The 24,851-nt window shown below is 45.1% G+C and overlaps 1 protein-coding gene across 1 annotated transcript in view; it reads right to left on the reverse strand.

Annotated features, from left to right (window-relative positions):
• LOC119394666 (cytochrome P450 3A19-like) overlaps positions 1-24,851 on the reverse strand; it is an 81,224-nt gene that overhangs the window by 30,011 nt on the left and 26,362 nt on the right. Inside the window, exon 4 of the mRNA XM_049415941.1 lies at positions 20,062-20,185. Within this exon, the coding sequence (XP_049271898.1) occupies positions 20,062-20,185 (124 nt within the window). The remainder of the gene's footprint in view (positions 1-20,061; positions 20,186-24,851) is intronic.

The raw sequence follows: 24,851 nt of genomic DNA on the forward strand, positions 1-24,851 counted from the left end.
CCGTTTTAACATTGTTATATTACACATTCTTCTACCAGGCTAACGATGCTAATGTCGGTTAGGATGTGCTTTGACAGACTCCAAAAAAGACTTCTGCATCATACTTTAATGCTTTGCGGTACTGTGTTGCAACATCTGATGATAACGTGTCATTCGATGTGATTTTTTTTAAGTGATGCAGTTTGTAGAAAGGTGGAAAGTGAGAACATCGGAGAGCGATGTTGTATTGATGTGTTAATTCCAAGCTTCTTTTCGTTTTCCAATGCTCTAAACAACCGTAAGACGTGCTTTCCTAAAATCGTGCGCAAGCGGTTAATAGCAATCACGCCAAACGAATGTTAGCAGTTATGCGAAACGCTTAGAAGTAATGTGGATTCACAAAAAATTAAAATCGTTACGCCCTAAACTAGTGTTAGCAAAACATGTTCTGTAATTGCGCCGTCCTGTGTACGTCTCTTCTGTTGTCCGTGTTTTTAGCGCAGCCATGAATCAAGTTACAAGTTTGCACCACACTGGCCCAAAGAAAGCATTACTGCATTTCAAATGTTTCTTCAGTACTGTGGCATAAGGCATTTGAAAAATCTCGCGATTGTTATGTCTTCCAACTCTGGGACTGGCTACACTATAATCAGATCACTTCAACGGAAGCTCCATATTACAGATCAGTTTATACACACTTTGTTATGGGCAATTTTGAAGAACACGTTTACACAATAAATCATCTCTGGCTTATTCGATATCAATCTAAAATGCTTTAGCAAAAGCGCGTGATTTATTTCATCGCCGACGTGTCCGGAGAAAACAATCTTGATGAAATTTCACGCGAGGCCAAATGAGATCTTTAAAAAAATCACCCGGGACACGGTTTGAATAGTTACTCCTGCATAAAAACAAAAAAACACAATTTTATACGGTCTTTTACAAGAACACAGTGTGCACATGTCGGGGAACTACAAATAAATTGGTCTTGCTCGGAAACATAAAGATATAAGGTAAGCGCTTCTCTTCTTCCTGTTCGTAGGAACCTGGTGACGTGAAGTGTTTTCTCGAACGCAAATGAGAACTCGCGCTGGGAAGATGTAGTTAACCGGGACTTTGCTTAGGAAATTGGCACTTATCTTAGTCGGAACCGCTGTAAAAAAGTACAGTTCGGTCCATGTAAACAGTGACAAGTTTTCTTGTCACTGTTTACACTTGTACCGCCTGTTTTAAAGTTAATTAGCGGAGCCTTGCTTACAGAACCTAGAGTAAATTGAATATGCAAATCGCATATGTCTTTTAGGCACAAAAATTACGGTGAATGGTTTCATTTGCTTCTTTCTCCTGGTGCTTTTTCTATCACTGGAGGATCAGTTCGCACAATATATTTCTACCAGTTCGTCGTCCTCCAGTAACAAGAAATCTGTGTTTTCATAATGAAATCACCTAGGTACCTCATCAACAATGTCTTTTTTCAGTTAATTATAATATTACCTGTGGTTTATTGTTCCAAACCACGATATGATTATGAGGGACGCCGTAGTGAATGGGCTTCGGAAATTTCGACCACCTGGAGTTCTTTAACGTGCACCTAAATCTAAGTGCACGGGCCTCAAACATTTTCGCCTCCATCGAAAATGCAGCTGCCACGGCCGGGATTCGATCCCGCGATCTTCGGTCAGCAGTCGAAGTGCCATTACCACTAGACCACCGTGGCGGGGCTTTCACATTATTATGAGAAGAAACTAAAGTGCACAAGCACGAAGTGACAACTTAGAGTCATTGCCATTCGTTTGGACGTACACTTGGCTCAAGTAAAAAAAAATGCAGCTTAGAAATTAAGATCGGATAGATTGTGCACGCACAACTGCTCACCCTTCTGGGTGTCCCGCGGCAACAAATTCCATAATTACGTATTCTCCATTGAACATATGCAAATCGCTATTTCAACCAAGCAATTTTTATGTTCTCATGCCAGAAAACTTTTGTGCGAGTACGTTTGATATTTTATAATGATTCACGCTAAGTCCGAACTTTTTGGGTGCACGTTTGTACGACAAAGAAATGTACTGTTTCCATACTATACACCACTGTCACAGGGCTGTTGTTTACTCTGTTTTCGGCGTAGTAGCCTTAGATTTCTCAGAAGTTCATGGCACGCTGTATATTTCCACACGAAACTAAGATAATTAAAGGCTTGTAGCTGGGTCATTCCCCGCCAAACGTCCCAGACATTGCGCTCGACCCTCTCCAATTGTATGGTAAAAAATTGTGGACGTTCATATCAGTGTACTATTTGCCCTCGGAAAGTATTTTTTGGAAAAAAAAAAGTTTCTTGTCTGTTACAGTGTTACCCCCAACGCAAACGTGGTTTATGCCATTTATCCCAGTATGGCTGACGCCATTCATTGTAGATCGCTTGAGTGACTTGACCTACGTGGTGGCACGTCTGACGTCAGCTGGGCGTCGGTCTAGTCGGACACAGTTGGCGCATGTTGCTCGCCTCAAGAAGTTCCATCCCGCACTTCGCCAGTGATTCTGACTCGCCCAGCGGGCTTACGTTGTGCTGAACCGCGGGAGTTGCGGAATGACGGGATGAGCCGGGTCATGGCACGTATGTAGGCCCACGATGAGAGACATGAGGACAGAGTGAGGTTGAGCTGCTTCTACCTTATCGATCGCCATACACCACCTATCCATTGCCTTACTTCGCTCTTGTAAATACACAGTTAAACCTCAATCGAACCGTAACAATATATTTCCTTTTTTATGGGACAAAAGGCTGCTTGTTGCCGCCGATGTGAAGAATGATCTTCTCATTTTCACCCAAATCAGAAAATTTTTCCGAGCGGTAGACAGTCCCTTTAAGCATTATGCACTTGCTATCTTTCTTGGCTTTTCGAAGCATTGCTTCGCTGCCGATGTGGTAAGTTGTGCACTAATTCTGCCCCTAGTACGCGACGTTCCCTCGATTCACTTCGGGAGCTGTCCAGCTGTTGCGACAGGCTCGTGATGGCGTGTCCCTAATACGCGGCTGCCTTAATTGAACATTTCTCCATACCAAAATGGTCTCAGAGGGGCGAATTGCAAAGAGCCTTGTTGTGTTGCAAAGAGCTTTATTGCGTGCAAGGAGCCGAATACTTGCTGACTTAGTTTGCCCGGCGCGGCCCACTCATTTCTTGCTACTGTTGTCTTGGTTCATCGTCCAGTTAGAGCCTTCTTTGGCGACGCCCGCATCATTGAGCAGGTTCTCTTGCTCTAGATATTGTCTCTGTAGAGCTCCATTCCCACGTACACAGAGTTGTGTATTAACCACAGGCGGTTCGTAAAAGCAGCTTCTGCCTTCCATACATTCATTCATTCACTCGACTATTGCAACCCCCCCCCCCCCATTCATTACAAGTAAGATAAGTAATTATTAACTCAAGACAAAAAAGGTTGAGCAGGTACTCACAACTGGAGAAATACGAAATGGTGCGGAAGCATTATTCGAGATTGTATCTTTTAACCGATGTATTAAATGCGAAGCATTTCTTAGCGAACCTCGGGCACTTTGAGCGTTTCTATCTATCTATCTATCTATCTAGTCCCCTACGTCTGGGTGCCTCATGATCGCCTCCTTAACTTTGTGTCGGCATGGGAGGGTAAGAGGTTTTGACGAATATGACTATCTCGCCGTGACATGGTTAACGCGACAATCCTGTCGCGTACGTCATTAAACCCTTTCCTCCGGACACGTGTGACACATACCTGTACACCACGGGCCGCGGTATGCGGGTATGCGCCACAGGTTTATATCTGCCCAGGAATGGCGAGAACATACACTGGTAATTTAAATGCGAGAACGTTAAGAAAAACCGACATCGGCAGCGTTGACCCGACTAATGCAAAGAATAAAAATCAGGATCCCAGCAAGAATCGAACCCAAGCTTTCTGCGTGACAGTCAGGTATTCTACCACAGAGCCACGCCACGTCTTCAAACTGCTTTGGATAAAGACCCTATGCAGGCGTAATGTCGGTGCAACGTCACTTGTAGTTACTGTGGTTGCAGTGCTGGTTATGTAATTTTATAACAAAAGCATCAACATTACATATGTACTGCTATGATACAGGCGTCATGCCGGGTTAACGTCAGTTGTGGTTCCAGTGTTGGCTCCGCTTTTATAGCAGTCTAATAAGCATACCTCTTTACCCTATGATTCAGCAAGCTATATCAAGCGTTGCCCGACCCCGGAGGAATACGCTAACGAAAGTTATGTATGATATTAACGTCATCGCACCGTAAAGCGCACTTCGTTTCGATAATACTGGCGTCTGTGCTATAACGTAAGTGCTGACGCTACGTTAGACTATAGGTTACCCTTTAAAGGCCAGTGTAGTCGACGTGCGTGGTAAGCCCACGATGTGGACACAACTACTACGCTTAGATAAACACGTCGATGCACATTTTAACGCTTGGCTCAAAGTAAAAAAAAATGCAGCTTAGACAATTAATCTCCGACTGCTTCGCATGAAACCGCTTCCCAGAAGAAGTGGGATCTGGCAATTTTTTTTTATTTATTAGGGGCGAAGCACATTAGAGTCTCGGCTTGTCGGCGGTGCATCGTCGTTTGCTGTCGCCGCGTGCATCGTCGTGACCCATTTGCTTGCATGCATCGTCGTGTCCTGTCCATTTGCTTGAGCGCAAGAGAGCGCGCCACCGCCTCGGTGCTCGCCGTGTGGCAAGAGAGCGGACAGTGCGCGTTGACTATGGAAACGCTCTTTCTGCGATGAACGCTGAACTACCAGCTCGCGAGGAACGAGAACGCGCCCTCGCCCGCGGGAGACAACGCCGACACAAGCAGCGTCTGATAGCGAGTTTCTAGAAAAAAAATTGGCCGCGTATCTGCGTGCTCCGCTGCAAATGCCGTGTAAAGACGTGTAAAGGCGCTGTGTCTACGCTGCGTTAGGGTTCCTCGATGCGCGCGCTCCCCTCCGCGCGCATCAAGGAACCCTAACGCTGCGTGAGATATGGATGGACACCATCTGGCAATACATCGTGTAACATGAGCTTGTGCAGAGGGTTTCCTTCCTCCGTGGCAGAGGGCGTTCGTCGGCGCGCATCATGACATTTTCAGTGCAGCCGCAGCTTAAGAAACTAGGGTCTTTAGAATTATGTATCTATGTATTTTCTATTAAAGGAACACACCACCTAATACTTACCTAGTGATGCTGCGCCTCAGATATCCGTAATATTTACTTTTTGATCGACAACGTTCACAAGTACGAACAGCCGTACCAGTTCAAGATAGGTGGGCGGTAAGCAAGTGGTTCAACTTTGGCCGGATGGCTGAATCGGGTGACAGACAGACAGACAAACAGAAAGACAGACAGACCAAAATTTCTGCGTTTAAGTTCCCCAAGGAAGACTATCGTCTTTAAAAACCGACTGCTCGCGCTGCACAACCGTTCACAAGCCACCCCGTATATACTGGCCCTGGTTCTTGACCTGCCATGTAATGCCGGTGAGAGATTTCTCTTGTGCGTTGTTGAACAATACAGATTCGTAGCGTGTACGTTAACTAAAAACGGACTGGGGGTCTCTGTGTCTAATCCTTTTCTGTCTCTCATTGCCCATTAGCAGTGACCTTGCTGTGGGAAACACCGGCGCACACTGCATGCTTCCCCCCCCCCCCCCACACACACACACAGGTTTCATGTTAGTGGAGCTTAAACAGCCTTCCCTGCATGATTCGCCCCTCCCCAATTCATTCATTCATTCATTCATTCATTCATTCATTCATTCATTCATTCATTTACTTATGTAAAGTACCTTGCAGTCCCACAACGGGTATTGTGTAATCGAAGTATTAAGAAAAAAATGTTACATGGTATATGAGCGGCTCAGAGTTATACAATAATAAGAAAACATTGTATGAAAATACTACAGGAGAATCAACAACTTAGCTAGTTGGCCTTCGTCTGTGTGCTCTTAGGTCAGTTAAACAATGAAAACAATAGCCGTAAATAGCGTGTAAATAATAAAAAACTCTGAAATAAAGAATAAATAAGCGCGCAGATGTCTGGGAGTTTAACCGGAAGATGAATATCAGTTTGCTACCCTGCACCGGGAAATGTGGGTGAGGAGATACACAAACACAGACGCATACGCACAAGCAAACGCGCAGTCTCGCACTCGCACGCACGCACGCAAACCCACGCCTTCTTCTGTCACCGGTATTGGAGACAACGATGCAAGCTTCAAGGCAGCCGTCATTCACACGTAATGTAAGTCCCTATTTCCAGCACATCTATGCCTTTCTTTAACTGCTTCTCATTTCTGCAGTCTCTATGGGTCTGGGAAAAAATTCGACTATGTATATAATCCGTGGGCTACCCCAGACCTGCAACTCTAAAGCCCAAATTGTGCATAACAATAAAGTAAAATCTCTCTCCTTTGGAAAAGCAGGTCAAAAGCATGATCACTACTCTTCCAGCAGTAATGTGTGACACAATTTTCTATTTATCTGCAGCTTTAACTTAGTGCTGCATTCCGATGCCTTCAAACGTCTCTGTTTGGATTTGTACTTGAAGTTAGCGAGCTGGCGGCTGTGTGGCGAACTCGTGCTTGGAGTTTAATTTCAGGCGTGGATATTGGAGATTCCATTGCAACAGTGTAACACGTTTATTTTTTTAGTAGATTGTTGTCAGACTGGAGAATTTCAGCCTTATTGTAGTTCTGAAAAGAAATAGTTGCAGCATCTACAGGAACGAAAGAAAGAAAACGCGCTTAGAAATGTCCCCGAATGGTGACACTCTGGCCCAATTCTAGAGAATAGCGCAGAAAATTCTCTTTTAACATAGAATGAAATGAGAACCGGAGTTGGTTGGTGTCTTGTGCGGATCCTGAGAGCGGTGTGCGGAATTGCATTTAGCTGCCTAGAATATTCATTTCATTTGGTTAGGTTTGTTTCATTTTCCTTTCTGTACATCATCAGAAAGCAAAAGGCTGCATAGTCTGACGGAGGCTTTTGCTGCGGAATAAAGTTCGGCACGGAAGCATAATACATGTATGCGCAAAGCATTTATTGACTACCTGAAATCATGTATTCTATTAACAATCTAAATGCACTTATTGATATAAAAAACAATAACGTAATAGTAACCATCAGTAAAGAAAAAAGTGCGAATCAGCAGACAGAGGTAATCACAATCAGAAAAAGTAGTGCACACTCAAAATAAGGTAACACACTGAGCAATGAGCAAGAAGAGGATTAAAAAAAAATGGACATTTTCGTCGACACTAATAATGCACTTAGACATCGAACGATGGCATCAAAGCCCTAGAAATGAGTGAAAAGGCACAAAATTAAGGCTATGCTTAGGAGATCCCGTTTGAACGCGGCTCTTTTATGCTTCTATTCTGCCAGCTGTTGTAATTTGGGCCTGACCTATCGACAGCGAAACTGTTAGCGATACATTGGTCGGTAGAGATGTATAGGCGGACGGACGGACGCTTACAGTTACTGAGAGTGTGCAAGCACACGTTCTGCAGGCGCCATTTCGAAGGAACTTATTATTTTTCTGACATTTCTTTTTCCAAACATTAGCGGCAGCTTGAGAAACATTGCTGCTTTGAGGATGTCGATGCAAAGCGCTTGAGTGTGTAACAGCAGCATAGAAGAACACAGCACCAATGCTATTCTTCTTATTCTATTTTTCTAGCGCTCTTGTATCCTCCTCACGTCACACCAACGAGGTGGCAACTCAGCATTTGTTCTTTCAGGATAAATTCATGAGCTCAGTGAAGCGTGTAGAGACATACAGAGTACATAGCTAGGTGTGTTCTGAGCTGATATACCTGGCTTCATTCGCTCGCCAAGCTTTTGCCGAAGGCTTCCCGGCTTGTGTCGTCTTTTATAAAACAGGCGCGCCTGCGTGCCTGCCTGCGTTTCTCTCGGCGCATTGGTGTCGTGACAGCACGAGACTGAACGCACTCTGAGCGCAGTGAGTGTCTCGCCTCAGTCTCTCGTCCCTTTCACCGGGAAATCGAGCTGATTCGTGGCGCACTCAACGAACCGTGTCTTGGCGTTGCCCGGCACACGCACGTGCACTGCTTCCCCGGAGACGTATATACGTACACGCATGCACATCACTAGCCGTTCGAGCTCGGAAGCTGCGGTGCGGATAAGTTTTACGAGCGTGCAGAAAAGCATATATCGGAATGAGAGCACGTCGGAAAACAAAATAAACAAGTATGTTTCCGAGCATCATTTGCTTTGCCGAATGCCGGCGCTGTAGATACCGTTGGGCTGCGCTGAGAATTTCTTCCTGTGCTCGTTTATTCTTGTTTTGTAGCCTCATATGCTTCGGGGAGAGGGGAATATTCCATCGCGAAAGTCGCACACGCGAAATCTACGGGTAGCTGCAATTCGGATAAGATGAATGAGCAACACGGAAACGTGAAGTTAGTAACGAGACGATCCGACGGATAGGATGAGTTGCAGGCACTGCAGCGAGGCGTTCGATAAAGAATGCTCAGATGACTTCGCCACGGAAAAATAAATGAGAACAGCGAAGGAGAAAACTTATTTCTGAGGAGTTACTTACGTTAACGTACTTGCAATATCAACTTTCTCATTTCTGGTTCTATTTTTTATGTATGTATGTACGTTCTATTTTTTATGTTTGTGTGTATGTATTTTTATGTATGTGTAACTATGTAGAAACTAAGCTACAGAATATGCTACAACAAAGCGCTCACGTTGTAGATTCTTGTTGAAACGATCAGTGTCACAAAATAGCATCGTAATAAGAGTCGAGGAAATGACTCACAAAAGCAATACAAACAGCTATTCGTGCACGTGTGGAAGGATGAAAAAAGTTAAAGTGCTATCAGAATTTCAATAATAGTAACGTTTCTCTTAGATGCCGAGTGACTGCGGATCTTCACTACATGCGTTTGACTGAAATTACCGCCGCCAATTAAACGTTCTTGAGGGTTATACACATACTGAGTTACTTTAGCCGCAAATTGCACGACCACTTAACTTAGAACACTAAGCATAGACATCTCGCTCACGTTATCGTAAAACTATTTAACGGTAGACACCCACCCTTCGAAGCCGCGAAGTTTAGCAAAGTATTATTTCCACGTAATATCAACACATTGTCATCCGTGTTTACGTAAAACTGTTGGAACTTACCCACTTTTCACGAGGCGCTATGATCACGTTGGCAAGAAGCAATGTGCCTATAAACTGGTGATCGAAGAGCCAAGATATAATATGGCTGTGCCGCTTAGTGGTTCTCACTACTTTGCCATCTTCAGTACTGCCAGACCCAAAGACGACAGCGACGTGCCCCTCTACCATTGACGTCATGCATGACGCGTGTGCTCAGATCACGGGAATCTCCCGCAATGTGACGGCGACCGTTGCTGCGCTTTTCAGGATATGGAAGCACGCACCACCGAGAGAGGCGCATCGGCCTATTTTCTATTAAAAATGGAATAAAGATAGAAATGGAACATTGAAACACAGGAAGGAGGAAGAAAGCGAGGAACAAACAAGCGGAACGACAGGGAGGTTAGCCAGTTCTTAGACCGGTTGGATACCCTGTGCTGGGGGGAGAGGTAATGGGGATAAAAGGTCACAGAAAACAGATGTTACAAAAAAACGCTTCGGAAGCATTTGTCTGAATTATTTTTCTTTGGGGCTTTTATATATATATATATATATATATATATATATATATATATATATATATATATATATATATATATATATATATATATATATTATATATATATATATATATATATATATATATATATATATATATATATATATATGCGTACTTATACATATACGGTGCATGACGGCGACGACGGCGACGGCAAAATTCAGCCGAGATTGTCCATATAATTGCTATCGCAATAATAGGAGCAAGAAAAGAGGGGAAAATGTTGCTGATCCCTCTGTCATAGGAATTGGTATAACACGAAAGTGAAACGTGTCGCCACAGAAGTAGTTGATTATTTATAGATTATTGGTATATGAGTACTTGTACAATGTCTACTGTTGTTTGGCAGACATAGCACCGCTTGATGTGTTCGCACTCACGTTGTCGCCTACCGGTACATCTCCATACCGACGACTGATGCCCATGATCATGATTTAACCCTTGCAATAGCTGAAGTTGTGGACACCGTATATGGTGAATCACGCGTAAATATGGCATCAACAAGCGCATAGTGAGCACTGACACTCGATATGCACTCCTTCACAGCGTCGTGAAACGCGAAGAGAAACGCTACGCGCGTCGTGTGTTCCCTCTAGCCTGGCCGTTAATTCTCAAAGCGCGAGCGGGGAACGAGGTGCGACAGCCAGGCGAGCGTCGGAGAGCTATTTCTCGTTATGGATGAATGCTATGAGCGAGGCTTGTGCTAAAGCCACCACCTCGCGGTGTATCAAAGCGTTGACGAAATTGCATTTCATTGGAAACGCGCCGGATCGGACGGTCGTAGCAACGGTGCGTTTTTAAATTTTTTTTCTAGCCTGGTGGCACATATGTCACCACCCCATTATAAAGGGGACGCACATAGCATCCATCCATCCATCCAAGAACGCTGAAAGTGTGAAAGATAAAGGCGCGTTCATGTAGCCTCCGTTATATGTTTGGCAGTAGCTCAGTGGGCTAACCGCCTGGAACCCATCATCGCGGACCGAGAGCTCATGGGTTCGATTCCTATCAACGGAACTTTTTCTTATAGTTTTTTTTTCTTTTCCATTTGATGGCATTCATTTTGCTGACGTATTTCCGTGACGGAATTACGTCATGAAAGCATTGGTGGACCCCGGCATAAAACACTTTCGTGTTAAAAAGGAAAGGAGAATACGACACTGCTTAAAGTCTGCCTCTAGACCAGTTCCCCGCAAGAAACGCAATAATGCATTCAAAGCCTTATGTGCTGAGGATAGACTCGGCCAGTGCCCCAGAATCCTTTGTTCCGACAAAAGGCAATTACCAAGTCTGTCTAACGCATCGGAAAGATCTTGTCTTGGCGCACTGAAACGGGGACACTCAAACAGAAGATGGGCGATCGTTGATCATTTCTTCGCAGTTGCAATTATTGCATGCAGAGTTGTTGGCCATTCCGATCAGACAGGAGTAGGCATTGCTGAAGGCCAAGCACATAAAATAAGGGGTGTAATAGAAGAGACATGCATGAAGAACAAAAAGATATATAAACGAGAGACGAAGTCGATTTATTGAATGTAAGTAGGCAGGGCACGATGGGCATGGTCACGTCGAGAAGCACGGCCTCTCGGAAACCGGCACTCGACATCTGTCGTACACCTTAAACTAAGCACGCTATACCTCTATTTGTTTTGTAGTGATGTAGAGTTTAGTCAGGAATGTGCGGTAATTTCATGGAACGTGTTCAAAGAACTCGCAGGAGCCACAAGATAAGAACCACGCCCTGTCGACGTGTCCTTGCCGGTATAAACGTTTGCGCTGCGAAACAGAACCAGGCTTAAATTAAGTAACCGACATTTCAGCAAGACCAACCGATCTGTGCCATCGTTTTTTTTAACACAACATGATTTTTTTAATCGCGTTGAGGGATTCTGTCGAATGAGAATTTATAAGAATTGGGAATGTTTCTTTTTTCACTTTTGTGACTTCGAGAGCGGAATTACAAAGCTCCTCTCTCTCTTGTTTCTTTTTTTCTTCTTCTTAAGCAAGATATGCGGAATGCAGCCCAATGACTTTACTAACTTGTACTTAATTAAAGACATGTTCTTTTCCTTATTGCCGTCTCGAAAACATTACTAACCTTTCCAACAAATGTTTGTTTTCCCGTTTTTATTGCGGGCTCTCATGTATCTTTCTCTTCTTCAGCACATTTATTTGCTCCAGGAATTGCTGCCAGATAGAAATGTTTGCGGTGACATGTTCAGGTTCCTCTCCGTGTCAGTTTACGCGAACACGCGTGAGAGACCCAGGGGCGCCGCTCGGAATATCTCCAGGCCCAGTGCATCTTGTCGCGGTCGTTTCATCGTGCAATTATGTTCTGCGCACCGCGTCTCACCTCGCTGAACGCTCTCTCAAGCAAAAGAAAAAAAAAGCGAAAACCTTATTCAGCAATAGAGACGAAGCCTTTAGATACGAGTTACTCTTGCTTTTGAAACGCTGATAAGGTGTTCTGAGCAGGTCATTCAGGTAAAGAGCAAAAAGAACGGAATGCACCACCCTGAAATTGAAGCTTTTTTTTAGAAATCAGGACATGGCTTGTTTTTCTGCTGCGCACAGTGTTTTGATAAAGCAGGGCGCATATCTTAACGCACACGTGGGCATACTCAGCCTTCTCTTTGTTTTCTTCCCTGTCGCATTTGTATTTCCTTCTTTTTTTAAACCCAATTATCAACGGCTGGTTATCCGGTGTGTCGTGCCCGCTTCAACGCGCAGCAGTTGAGGTCGCTAGCAAGCAGATGTAAGGACCGCTTTCTCTTCCTGTCTTTCGTGCTCTTTAATCATTTGTTGTTGTTTTTTTTTTAATTTCCGCTCAGCCTCCATCACATGTGTATACTCAGTGTGTACTATTTTTTTTTTTTCGTGCCATCGTTATAAGCTCCGTTTCGACCATCTTTAATCAAGCCAGTAACCAGCCAACCTTATTGGTAGAATCCTAACTGGAAAATAAAACTAACACGTAGATCATGATTTTCAATTTTAGTTTATTGAACGAAACGGTGGTTTTTCGAGGAGGCGTTGGTGTGACGTATGTTTCACTAGACAAGCTTATCGCTCGAGCTTCCCTTTTCTCTTCTGATAACATCGGTGCTCGTAGTAAGGCAAGCAGCATTTCAACCAGCTTAATTCGTATTGTCTCGTTCATATTCATACAAGTGGACGGGACAGTTGTTGGTAGAACTGAACGTGTTCGTGGTGTTTTTTTACTCGTTGACATCTCAGCGGTAATGATGAAAAAAAAACTGTTCAAGAAGATAGAGCCGTCGATCTTATGTTCCCTCACCCGGCCGGACGCGATCAATGTCTCTCTCCTCCTCCGCACGCCACAAAGATGGCACGCTCAGTCGCGTGCTTTCCGCCGATTCCACAGCATACTATTACGAGCTGCGGTAGGATCATATGGGATTCGGACTTTACGCGGACCATCACACCGACGGCGTCGCCGACTTTTCGCTTGGGGTGTCGCTATAACCGATATCGCAGTAAAGATTGTGGGCACTTATCCGAAGCAAAAGCTGTTGTGATAAACCAGTCAATATGGAGTAGGGAAAGAAATATAATACGGAGGCACAAGAACAATTGGTAGAAATCGGCAAAATATGAGCGCCAATTTGCGTTCGCATTGTAAACCTTATAACCATCTTCAAATACCCACAATTTTAACTTTCCTATTTGTTTCTCTGTTTATCGGGAACGGCAAGTCACTTCGCACCCCAGGCCAATTCCTCTTACTTTTCTATAAGCACGACGACCCTGAACATTTGGGAAAGCAAGCGAAGAAGCAAAAGAACCTGCGTCAATGAGAGACATTTGAAGGTGGCATTAACCAAGTAGCAGCAACTATGTCTACAAGCTGCGTTGCTTACGATGAGCGTAAAACGACTCCGTTCGAGAACTTTTGTGGATTTGTTCTAATTGCACGCTCGGCTCCGGCCGTAAACGAACGAGGGACGATGAAAGGAAGGCAATGCTAAGCTCCGAGAATTCTCGTTTCGCAATCCCGGCCATTTTGTTTTATCGCCGCTCTAGTCTACGAAAAGGAGTCTCCCGGAAAGCGGCATGCCAACAGGCCGTTCGGAAACGTCACGTTCACTCGGTTTAGCATAACTTCTCCGCCGGCACAACGTTGCCGTGGCGCTAGCCGTGACAATGTTCCTTTACGCAAACGCGAGTGTGGATTAAGAGACATAGGAAAGTAAAGAAGTAAGCTGTGTGGGCAAACGTCCTTTTTGTAGTTTTTTCTACGCAGTTTTTCGGCGAGCTTGGACGCATCTGAGCCAACTCTACTATTCGTAACGCCGGGTTCCAGACGGCGTCTATTCCAAACACCCATTACATCGTCCTCCCCAGCGCCTCACTGCGCCTTTTCCACGCTCGGCAGTTTTCCTAAATAGACAACACGGAATGCCTCTTTGCGTCTCCGGCATGATTTCCCGCGAGGAAAGTTTCGGGCAACGCGATTTCCTCCAAGTGGCATCAGATGTAGCGAAAGCCAATTCCCGCTTCTATTTCGCCTTTAGTAGAGGAGGAAGGGAATGAAGACACAAGGGGAGTGGCGTCGTTTTCAGTTTAGGTGTACTGTTGCTTCAACTGGCTGAAGTGCATCACAATGCCTTGAAACTACGGCGTTTCCCCTCGGCCTCTGAGTGATCGAGACAATTCATTTGGCGCTATACGCGCTATACTCTCGAGAGGAACGAAGGTTTAGACCAGTTGCTTACAGTGAATTATTGTGCCCAGTCTTTGTTTTTACCCAGCATGTATCTTCTGTATGTCTTCAAAAACTTTCGTGGTGTGCATATATCTTGGTGTGGGCAGTATGCATCTGTAGCATAACAGATGTGTATACATTAAAAACTAAGACAGCACAGAAAGAGTTTATTATGACGCTTTCATCAGCTCCGCATGTTCTTCACGTGACATTTGCTCCCCGAAGCTCCTTCCTTAGAAGTGTGCTCAGCTGGGATAGTTGGCTCATGTGTGAATCGGCAAAAAAGCAAGAAACTTGGAGGACGCTTGAGCATCGCCTTCAAGAGTAGAACGCGATAGCGCAATCGGGCCCCGTGCGCATCGCCTTCTCAAGTGCTATCCCGGCTTCGGCTCTCGGTGCATGTCTCAACCATGCTGTAAGCAAACGAACGACTATGCGCGTAACATTGACCGTTTCAAACTATCCTAGAATGCCTACTACAAGTGCGCCATAATTATTCCCTCTGCGAATCAGCGAAGGGCCCACTACGCGTCCATAAGGCAACATGCGAACATACGCAGCTGTTCACTTTGTTGATGCTTTTGCTGATGATGGTGATTAAATGTTCCTGAGCGCTTTGTAATGGGTGGGCCTTTAGAGCACCCTCACGTTGCGCAACTCACATGTTTTGACGACTGACGCGATTCTACGCTTCTGCCGCGCAATATTACATGCGTTAAGGAGACTCCTTCCACTACATGACATTCATATATAGTCTCTTTTTTACGCGCCAGTCACGATCGGCGAGTTCTGTCTTCCGAGAAGAAGCTGCTCAAGTGCGCAGTGTTGTGGAGACTTTTCAGCCCGTTCCGGAGTGGCTTGCACTTCTGGACGCTTGTGTGTGTTTGCTTGACTTTTGAAATGCCTCCTACTCTAGGCAACAGTGCGGGTGTTGTGTATGTTAAGGTAATTCTAATGTGACGAATTATGTAGTGCGCGGTTCACAGAAATAATAGTCCACTTTCCATGAATTTAAAAAAAAAAAACATGAAATTAGCAGTGAAATTAACGATGCCAACAGCCACGTGGGGCGTTACCAACACCAGACGCGGTAAGCTGATATGTAGCGCTTATATTCTTCAATACTGGATAGACGCGAATCCGAACAAGACAAAAGAAGGAACATTGAATGCAGGAGGGCAGGCGTTACTCGCAACTAAGCTTAATTCAGGAAAGCTTCACTAGATATATACACAGTCGAGTGGCGCGCGCAGGCGCACTGCACGTACGTTACAGTCACACTCGCAGTTGTTACAGTGGTTATGCTTATAGTCTTATACATGTCCGTTATGACGGAGAACGCACGCACGTTTCGCGAACCCGTGTGCATGTGCGAAAGGGGTTCTTGTCAGTTCTTGAACAAGGTCATTATCACCGTGATCAGTGAGCCCCAGCAGCTGGACCGGACTTGTTAATCGGATCCAATGGGTCTAAGTGCAGTAAAGTGCGAGGTATGGTACAGCTGGTGGAAGTCCTGGATTCCTCTTACGATGAAATGATCCATGATGTCTGCTGCCCTGGATGTGGCAGCTAGGTCTTTTGATGCCTTGTCCACATCCAAAGCCGTCTTTCACGCAGTATAAAGAACCAGGCGTTGTTGGGTCATGATAAATTAACGTTGAAGTCACCGGGATGATGAGAGGCCTGGTTTCTCCCGGCAGATTTATTATAGAAAGCATTTATCCCGGTTTTTTGCGTAATCCACGTGGTCCAAAACCACGTGGACGAGTGGATGGTAGTTGAGCGTCTTCCAGGGGTGTTTTGTCTTCAGCTTCCTCGCTTTCACTTGCGTCCGCGGCGGTGGTATAGCGGTTACGGTGCGCGGCAGCTGACCCGAAGGTCGCGGGTTCGGGCCCGGCCGTGGCTGTCGAATTTCGATGGAGGCAAAATGCTAGATGCCCGTGTACTGTGCGATCTCGGTACACGTTAAAGATTTCCAGATGGTCAAAATTTCCGGAGCCCTTCGCTACGGCGTCTCTCATAATCTTATCGTAGTTTTGGAACATAAACCCAAGCGATCATTATTGTTATCGCTTTCCTTGCGTGCCAATGTGTGTGTCTTCGTGGTTACTGTGTTTGTTGAGACTCTATAAGCTGTGGCACATACCCGCATAACATGAACTCTGGTATGCGGGTATGTGCCACACGTGACTGAGAGAAAGGGTTTCATGACGTACGCTACAGGTATTTTGCGTTATTCATGTCATGACCAGTGAATCTTGTTCGTCATACACTGATCCCCGGCTATGCCGATTTTGGTATATTACAAGTTATGGAGACGACCAGGCGAGCGCCCAGACGTAGGCGGCTAGATAGATAGATAGATAGATAGATAGATAGATAGATAGATAGATAGATAGATAGATAGATAGATAGATAGATAGATAGATAGATAGATAGATAGATAGATAGATAGATAGATAGATAGATAGATAGATAGATAGATAGATAGATAGAAACGCCAAAGTGCCTGAGGTTCGCTAAGAAATGCTTCGCATTTAAAACATGAAATAGCGTCTACAGGTGGTTAGAACGCCTGTTTGCACGCAGACTGCCTGAGTTCGATTCTCATTCGAAGCCGAATATTTTTATTATTAATTTTATCCGAATATTTCTTTATTGTTCATGTAGGTGTGTGTGTGTGTGTGGTGTGTGTGTGTGTGTGTGTGTGTGTGTGTGTGTGTGTGTGTGTGTGTGTTTTAAGCAGTTTCAAGAAAAAGCGCGGCTGTGCGGTAGAACGCCTGCTTGCCACGAAGACAGCCGGGGTTCGATTCTCACTGGAATCCGAATATTTTTATTATTTATTTTTTCGATTTTTCGGTCACGGATAAGATGATTTTTCGCTCACAACCAACGACGCGAACACCGGCGCCGACGCAGGCACCAACCCCGCAATTTCTGCGAAACGAGCTCTTTAACGCTATGGCGTCAAAACTAGCGAAAATCAATACCTAGGACGAGGAAGCACACACAAACAGTTGCCGACGACTGTTTGCATGTGCTTCCTCTTTGACCTGTCTCTTGATTTCTTGTTTGTTTGTTTGTTTGTTTGTTTGTTTGTTTGTTTTTCGCTTAAGACCACTTCCCAGCAGCAAAAAGCCGGTGAAAAAGCATTGCACTCAGGCTGATTATGGTCCCTTTCTGCCATTGAAGAATTTCCTTCTCTCTTTCTTTGTCTCCCTCTCGAGTACCAGGTATGGCTTGACGGTGCTCGATCGTTGCATATGCCTTGATCAATTGCTCGAACCGCGGAGCAATGCACCAACGTTGATGGCGCAGGCAACAAATCAAAACAATGAAATACAGAAAAATATTCAAACGAAACATGGTGGCTCGAGAACTTTGCGCCCGAACTTTGAAAGAATTGCGTGAGAACCACGCGCAGTTCGCCACGGTTCTCTCAGGCCTGTTGTGCGTGAGGACACGCGAACACGTATTATATTCTGTCGTCAACATCCCACCCTTCTGATCTGTTTGAAAGCTTCAAATGCGTTCACGCGGATCTTATTTGTTTGCTTTGATGAAAACTGGAGACTTGCGATAAACATAGCGCACATATTATTTTGTGTACTCGTTTTGTTGATGTAAACTTCTTTCGTGTTTGCAAAAACAAACACCAAGGCAGTTACAGTGTCGAACCAAGTGGAATAAAATTCGTGAGAAATTCACTGGGTTGCGATATTTTTTTTTTCGAACTGATTCGTGCAGTTTGTTGCTGAACTGACATTCAACAGCATCACTTCGGGGCTAGCTATTACTCCCGCTGCGGAAGCATTACTATCACGAATCAAGAGCCTCATCATCACTCTTCATAACTCCAATGAATATTCATAATATCCATCGGCGATATACTTTGAGGAAATGAAAAAAGAAGTTGCCGTCTCCCCGTAATGGTAGAACAATCATATCGATTTGAATGTATTAAACTACAAGAAGTGGCGTTTGGACAACTCTAAACCGCGAAAATTGCAGTAAACACGAAGTGAAGGTACAATAGGAAGCATTGCGTCATGCAAGCAAAAGTGAAGATGCGAAGCTATCACTCGACTTCTAGGAGCAATCGATGTGACAACGCTGACGTGACAAAGAGCAGCGGCAGCAATGAGAGAGCACTTCACGCTGCCTGTCACCTCACAACACCTCGACAAGCTCCGATTGCGCGCCCTGATACACCAGGTGCGTGGAAACACGGAAACACGGCGCGGAAACACTGCTTTCAGCATATCCGGTATTACAATATACACAAGCGCATTGGCGGAATGCAGGTTTATCTATGACGCAAACGTGAACGGACGAGGTGGTCACGCCAGCTGGTCAGCCGCGGTAATATTTATTACCGTGGCGCAGAAATCAATCTGGCAACGCAGCTATTGTTGTCAACTGTGTATGCTTCTTTCTCAGCTGCTGCAAATCTTTGTTAGTGGCGTAGTTGTGAACGCGTTTTTTATTTGATTCTCTATTTCGGCAAGATGTTCGTCAAGCACAAAATAGCATGTCTGTAATTGTGGTTAGGTCAAGCGTTTTCAAAATATGCGCTACGAGCGTCCCGTGAACGGACGGTCTTCCGGTAATGTCGGAGTCCGGATTTCCGTTTACCGGAATACCAGATACGCTAAAGGCCTTTGTTGAAGCCCTCACTTCTGCCGCAGGGTACCTCAGAAATTCGACGCCAGGGCCGCGCATGCGCCATAATGGGGATGGTCATAACTAACCAGGACCGACATGTAAGAGGAAACGCGCTTTCATAAAACAGAGGTGATAGAGTGTGCACAAAGTGCTGTGAAACGCTGCCTTATTAAAACATTTACTTGTGAAAAAGTAAGCAACAAGCAACAGCTACAATATTTATTACCGTGACCATTGATCCTATTAGCCTATATAGGGGAAAGCTTTCTTACAAACTTCAATTGGAGCAGACATTTTCATCAGTGGAGGAGTTTGTTTCTCCGTGTAATTGTCATTGAACATGCAGTTAGTTATCTTGTTCATTATGCATTCTTTCTTGACACACACCTCAGAGGCGTCGATCTGGCCTTTTCCGTATTCCAAGAGTGACGTCTCCTATACTCAAGCCACCGAGCCCTCTCTTGATGTTCAAAGGAACCTTCACGACGTCGAAACATAAATGTTTGTTTCCACGAAGTTCCGTGTATGTAGAGTAAAAATGAATCATTTTAACCATCATATAATAAAAACTTCTCGTAAACGCCACCTATACGGCCTGTGTGACTTCACCACACCAGCCCGAAAGACCTATAGAAGTGGATCTATGATCAGCCCCACCGGTATCTTCTAGACTTTGTGTACTTAACGGAACTGCCTGTTCACGTGCAAAGTGTTGCGATGCTGAAGGGCGATACAAAACCGTTGTATATTTCCTCAGGACATGCACTCGTTCATAGCCCCCAAGCGCTGTTCATTTCCGGGAAACATGCTCGCACTTAACGGTAAAGATAACTGAACTTCGAAATGTACAGTGTAGCACAACACACAGCTTTCTTTCTTGTTGACAGCTACCTGCGCGCTAGCGTGACCAAAGAAAAACATTATATACCTTAGTCTTGTTAGTGCGAGTGAACTGAACTCTACGCACCGAATGAAACAGGCAAAGCCTGATGGTTTGAAGGAAGAAGCGGCTTCCGATGCAGTTCCGTGGCCCAGCGCCGAAAGGAAGATATGTGTACGGACGGATGGATCCTACATTCTCCTCGCTGAAGCTGTTGGAGAAAGAAAGCAATAGCTGCCATCATTGTCGACAGAAAGGATAGGTAAACTGTTACAGCCTCCTCAAACCCGACAGCAATGTCGCGAGTGAAACCTTCCAGTGTGAGCTGAAGGCATGTTGCTTTGTTTTGTTTTTTTCACATATAGATCCAGAATTCTCGTCTACCGACAGGGACTCTCGCTATAGTCTATCAAAACAGTTTCACGTGAGAACGTAATAACCAATGTCCCCGTAGAGGGACGAGGGGTCTGAAGAGGCAAGTCAGAACTTTTAATCGTGCAAGATTATGTGTGCTGTAATGCAGTGCTCCTACTTGTCAAATGCTGTTCAGCCTAAATGTGTAGTGTGTATTATTCCAGACACGCTAGTTCATTATAAGCTCTTACCGGTCCAACACTGGCCATTTTTCGAAGAAATTACGTGCACTAAAATTATTTACAGAAGGTCTAGCTGATAGAATATCTCCCTGAAATAACCTGAGCTCGCCTGCGTGATTGTTTGCCAAAATGAACAATCATTCCAGTATTGTTGTACAGATATGAGGCCAGAAAGAAAGTGCTTGCGCGTGCTTGCACGCAGGTGGCTGTATTTTTGTGCGTCTATGCAAGAATGCGCGAGCACACGTGCTGACGCGTACCTTTTTCCCATGCTACGTGCTTCAGTGATAAAGCGGCAATCAGTGATTATCCATCCAATCTCTGTGCGTCACACAAGAATGATATTCCTAACTGACAAACATTTACTTAGGAGTATAACATATACACACATATGTGCACATTTATACATGCAAGACTAAGAGATTTTACAAAAAGGACATTGATCGTGTATTATGGCAGCTGGTCGGGATTTTATTTTGCGAATAGGTTAAGGTTTTTTTTAAAGCTGAGCGTACTTTATGTCTCTTAATATTATAGAAATCATGCTATGGCTTCTAGTGATTCCAAATTACCACGTGCAAGATTTATTCCTGACGGGTGTAGGGATTGAAATTTGTTTATCAAATACGATTTCATGTATTTCCTTTCACGTGGTGACCGGAAATTCGTTTGTAGAATGTAAAGTTTTGGCTTTATCGAAATTGTGGTCTTGTTGATTGAAGTGGCTGGCTACTGGTTTTGGGTAATTAAGGCTTTGTGTCTGCGCGGGGCCCGTTCAGTCTTACCTGAATTGGTTTTCCAGTTTCGCCTATGTACTGTTTTTTACAGGTGGTACATTCAATGCAGTAGATCAGGTTGTTTGAGGTGCACGTAAAGTTCGATGTTACCCTGTGAAGGTAATCGGATGCTATGCTTTTACGTTGGTGGTTGGCTGTATATGTTTACATGTGGAACATCTGGAACGCCCACAGGGTCTAGATGTTGGTGTAGTTCTTGTTGCGAGTTTTGCATGCACGAGCATATCTTTAATATTGGCGTTGCGTCTGTTGGCAACCATAGGCGGTTAGGGGAAGATTTTATTAAGTTTCTGGTTCGTTGTTAGAATCGGATAGTATTTCGTGAGGATGTTGTTTATGTTCGGAAGAGCGTTTCAAAATTTTGTAGAGAGAAGAGGCGTTGTTGTTGTTGTTGTTGTGGTTTTAGGGCGTGGTTTGAGTGTCTCAGTGCGGTCTAGTTTTAGTGCGTCCGTGTAAGCCTTATGAAGGAACGCGTTTGGATGGCTTCTGTTTGCTAGTGTTTCTTATAGGGTAGTAAGTCTGTTTACGTAATCCTCATCTTCTACGAATATGCGACGTAACCTTGTTGCCTGGCTCCTGATAATGCCCTGTTTACAATGTTTCGGGTGATGGCTAGTATAATCTAGGTATTGTTGCTTGTCAAATGGTTTTTTATACAGCGTTGTCTTTAATATGCCATTCTCAAGATATATAGTTGTGTCAAGTAAGTTGATGCACTCAGCTGAGGTCTCGGACGGGAACTTTATTGTTGGATGAAAGGAGTTTAGGAATGGTGTAAATTTAGCTAGATTGTCCCTGCCATGACCCCATATTATAAATATGTCATCAATATACCGAAGGTATGTGTGGGGTTTGTCTGCGCAGCGAGCCAGGAAGTCTGTTTCCAGAATTGCCATGAATATGTTTGCATAGGTGGGTGCGAATGTCAAGATGTCAAGATGCAGATATTCTTAGGCGTAATCATCGATCGTGACCTCTGCAACCACCCTGGTGTAGCTTACCTAATCGAGCTCCTGGCCGACATTTCTCATCTATTCAAGTTTCTTCGAGGAAAATGCTGTGGGACTTCTCTGTGTGCTATGATGCAACTATGCAGGACGCTCTTTCTTAGGTATTCGCAATACGTCTTGCCTGTGCTGGCCAATACCTGCAGAACTACCATCCGCGCACTCCAAAGCGTTCAGGCCAGGGCTCTCAGAGCTTGCCTTGGATTGATATGATGCTAGGTGAACAGCTGAGGCTACCAGTAAACTGATTACCTTCATCGTTTTGTCAGACAGTCATGTCCTCTAAAGTGTACCTTCCAAACGGCTATACAGCTCCAGCGAAAGCTCCGATTCCACTGTGGTGCTCGGCTCATCGACCAGTTCTACTCAAGGCACCAGGAGTGCTGACAAAAACACAACTTTCGTCTAGAGCGTTGAAGTTTTTCTGCTTTTGCTATACGAGACACAACGAGCATAGCCATCTGTGCGGATTGTTCAACCGCGGTGGACTGGTACGCAGCGTCGGTGATGTTTCCATGAAGAAATTCACCCTCGATTACGATACTGCCTAATGCGAATTCTGAGCGCATTTGATTGGGTTTGATTTTTGCGATAAGTTGAAGTGTGAATGGCCTCGCTAACCGGGAGACCGCGGAAGGCAGCGCGTGGGCGCGTTCCATGAAAGCCGCCGCAGACAGGTCTCTGTTCATGCAGCGCTTCCTTTCCATATATGGTATCGGTGGATGCCCTCTTCACATACCTTAATGATTATGTCATCGGCGACCGTGCGCACTATTCTGGCGCCGCGGAACCTGTTCTCTCACCACTGTCCTTCCCTCCTCCTCAGGCTCTCCTCGCTATCGCCGTCTTTCATCCTTCGCTGCGCTCCACGTTCGCTCTCTTTCGTCGTTCGCTCTGCCGGTCATGACACCGCTGCTCAACGCAGAAACGGGCGCCTAAGAGCTGCGCTCTAAGGCTTGGTATTATAGGCGAACTTGTGTCCGGAAAACTAGATTCAAAGTCTAAGACTCCGCTAGAGCGTTCCACACACAAAGTATCCCTTCGACCACAGCACGTCTTCTTCCTCTCCCAAGCCTCACAGGTCAACCGACTTTCTCGTGCCCGTGCGCTAGAGGCATGCATTGCGCTTTCACAAGAAGCGCGAGGAGGCACGAGGCGTTGCAGACGCCAACACAGCGCCTCTCTGCGCTCTGCGTTCGCCATCTTTCGTCCTCGTTTGCTCTATCGGTTGCGCCGACGACGACGGCGACGTCACTCAACGCAGGAACGGGCGCCTAAGAGCTGCGCTCTAAAACCACAGCAGTATAGTAGACTATACGACCAGGCATCGTCGATATCCGCGGCACTTGCTGCTATTCGCAGCGCATTTCGTGTGATTGTAATGAGCCATCCAAGAAATGGAGCGTGATTGCGGGCTCCGAGGCAATGTTTGATTCAATGTTTGATTTCCGCCTTACGTCATGCACCTCACGAACAACTAGTCCTAGAAATTGGGGGGGGGGGGCTGCTTCATAACCTCGTTGATCAAGGACTCGATACCACGTTTTAGTGTATCCGATGTAACTGTGGCGAAATGGGCAGCGAACATCTGCACACGAAATTGTGCTCCGCTAGATCTGCACAGGAAGATGGCGAAGAAGCCTACCTTCCGTTCTCAAGAACACATGCAGCAATGGAAATTCGCGAACTCGCAAATAAAGCCGTGCAAGTGTAAGATCCTTATGGAACACGCCATGTTTGCAGAGCATGTGTTTGCACCAACTTTACCCGTTTCTTGGACTTCTATCTGTAGTCTCTCGACTTGCGACAATGGTACTTTGCCTGCTTTGGCTTGTTGTAAGTCTTTTGCCTTCCAAATCGGCATGGATGACAGTGCTGCTTGCAATCACAACGGCAGCGGAGAAACTATCGGACGATGTTCTTTGCCGCGGCCATCGCTACAGCCCGCACAGGCTATCGCTAGCGGCCATGTTTGCCCGCATTGACGGCAGATCCCTTTCGTAACAGACAGCCTAGAATGCGACCTTGACTGTCCTCTGGGCCAAAGGCTGTGAAGATTTTATTGAAATTTTTACGGGGTGACGGTCTATTAGACAGACACCGTTCGTTGTACTGTACACGCCTAGGTGCTCAGGACACTATTTTTTCCACTCTTCATATTTCTTTTCCCTTTTGCCTTGTCTAGAGTAGCAAAACAGACATGTCTCAGTTCCGGTTACTTACCTGCATGTCCCTCATTCGAGTGTATCTCTCTCTCTCTCTCTGATCATTGATATGTAATCTCCGCTAGAATATTGTTTGAGTAGAAATACATTAGTGACGTATGACAATTGTTTGGGGCCATCGTAAAGTGAGGAGTGTCATATTTCACATAAGTACTTGTCATTATTTTACGTTTAGATTCCCTCAGAGGGCGTCATGGTAGAGAAAACAGGCAATGAATGAACATGTGCAGCTTCAGTTAATCGCATTGAATT

Source organism: Rhipicephalus sanguineus, chromosome 5 (genome assembly GCF_013339695.2).
Source record: "Rhipicephalus sanguineus isolate Rsan-2018 chromosome 5, BIME_Rsan_1.4, whole genome shotgun sequence".
NCBI classification, from domain to species: Eukaryota; Metazoa; Arthropoda; class Arachnida; order Ixodida; family Ixodidae; genus Rhipicephalus; species Rhipicephalus sanguineus.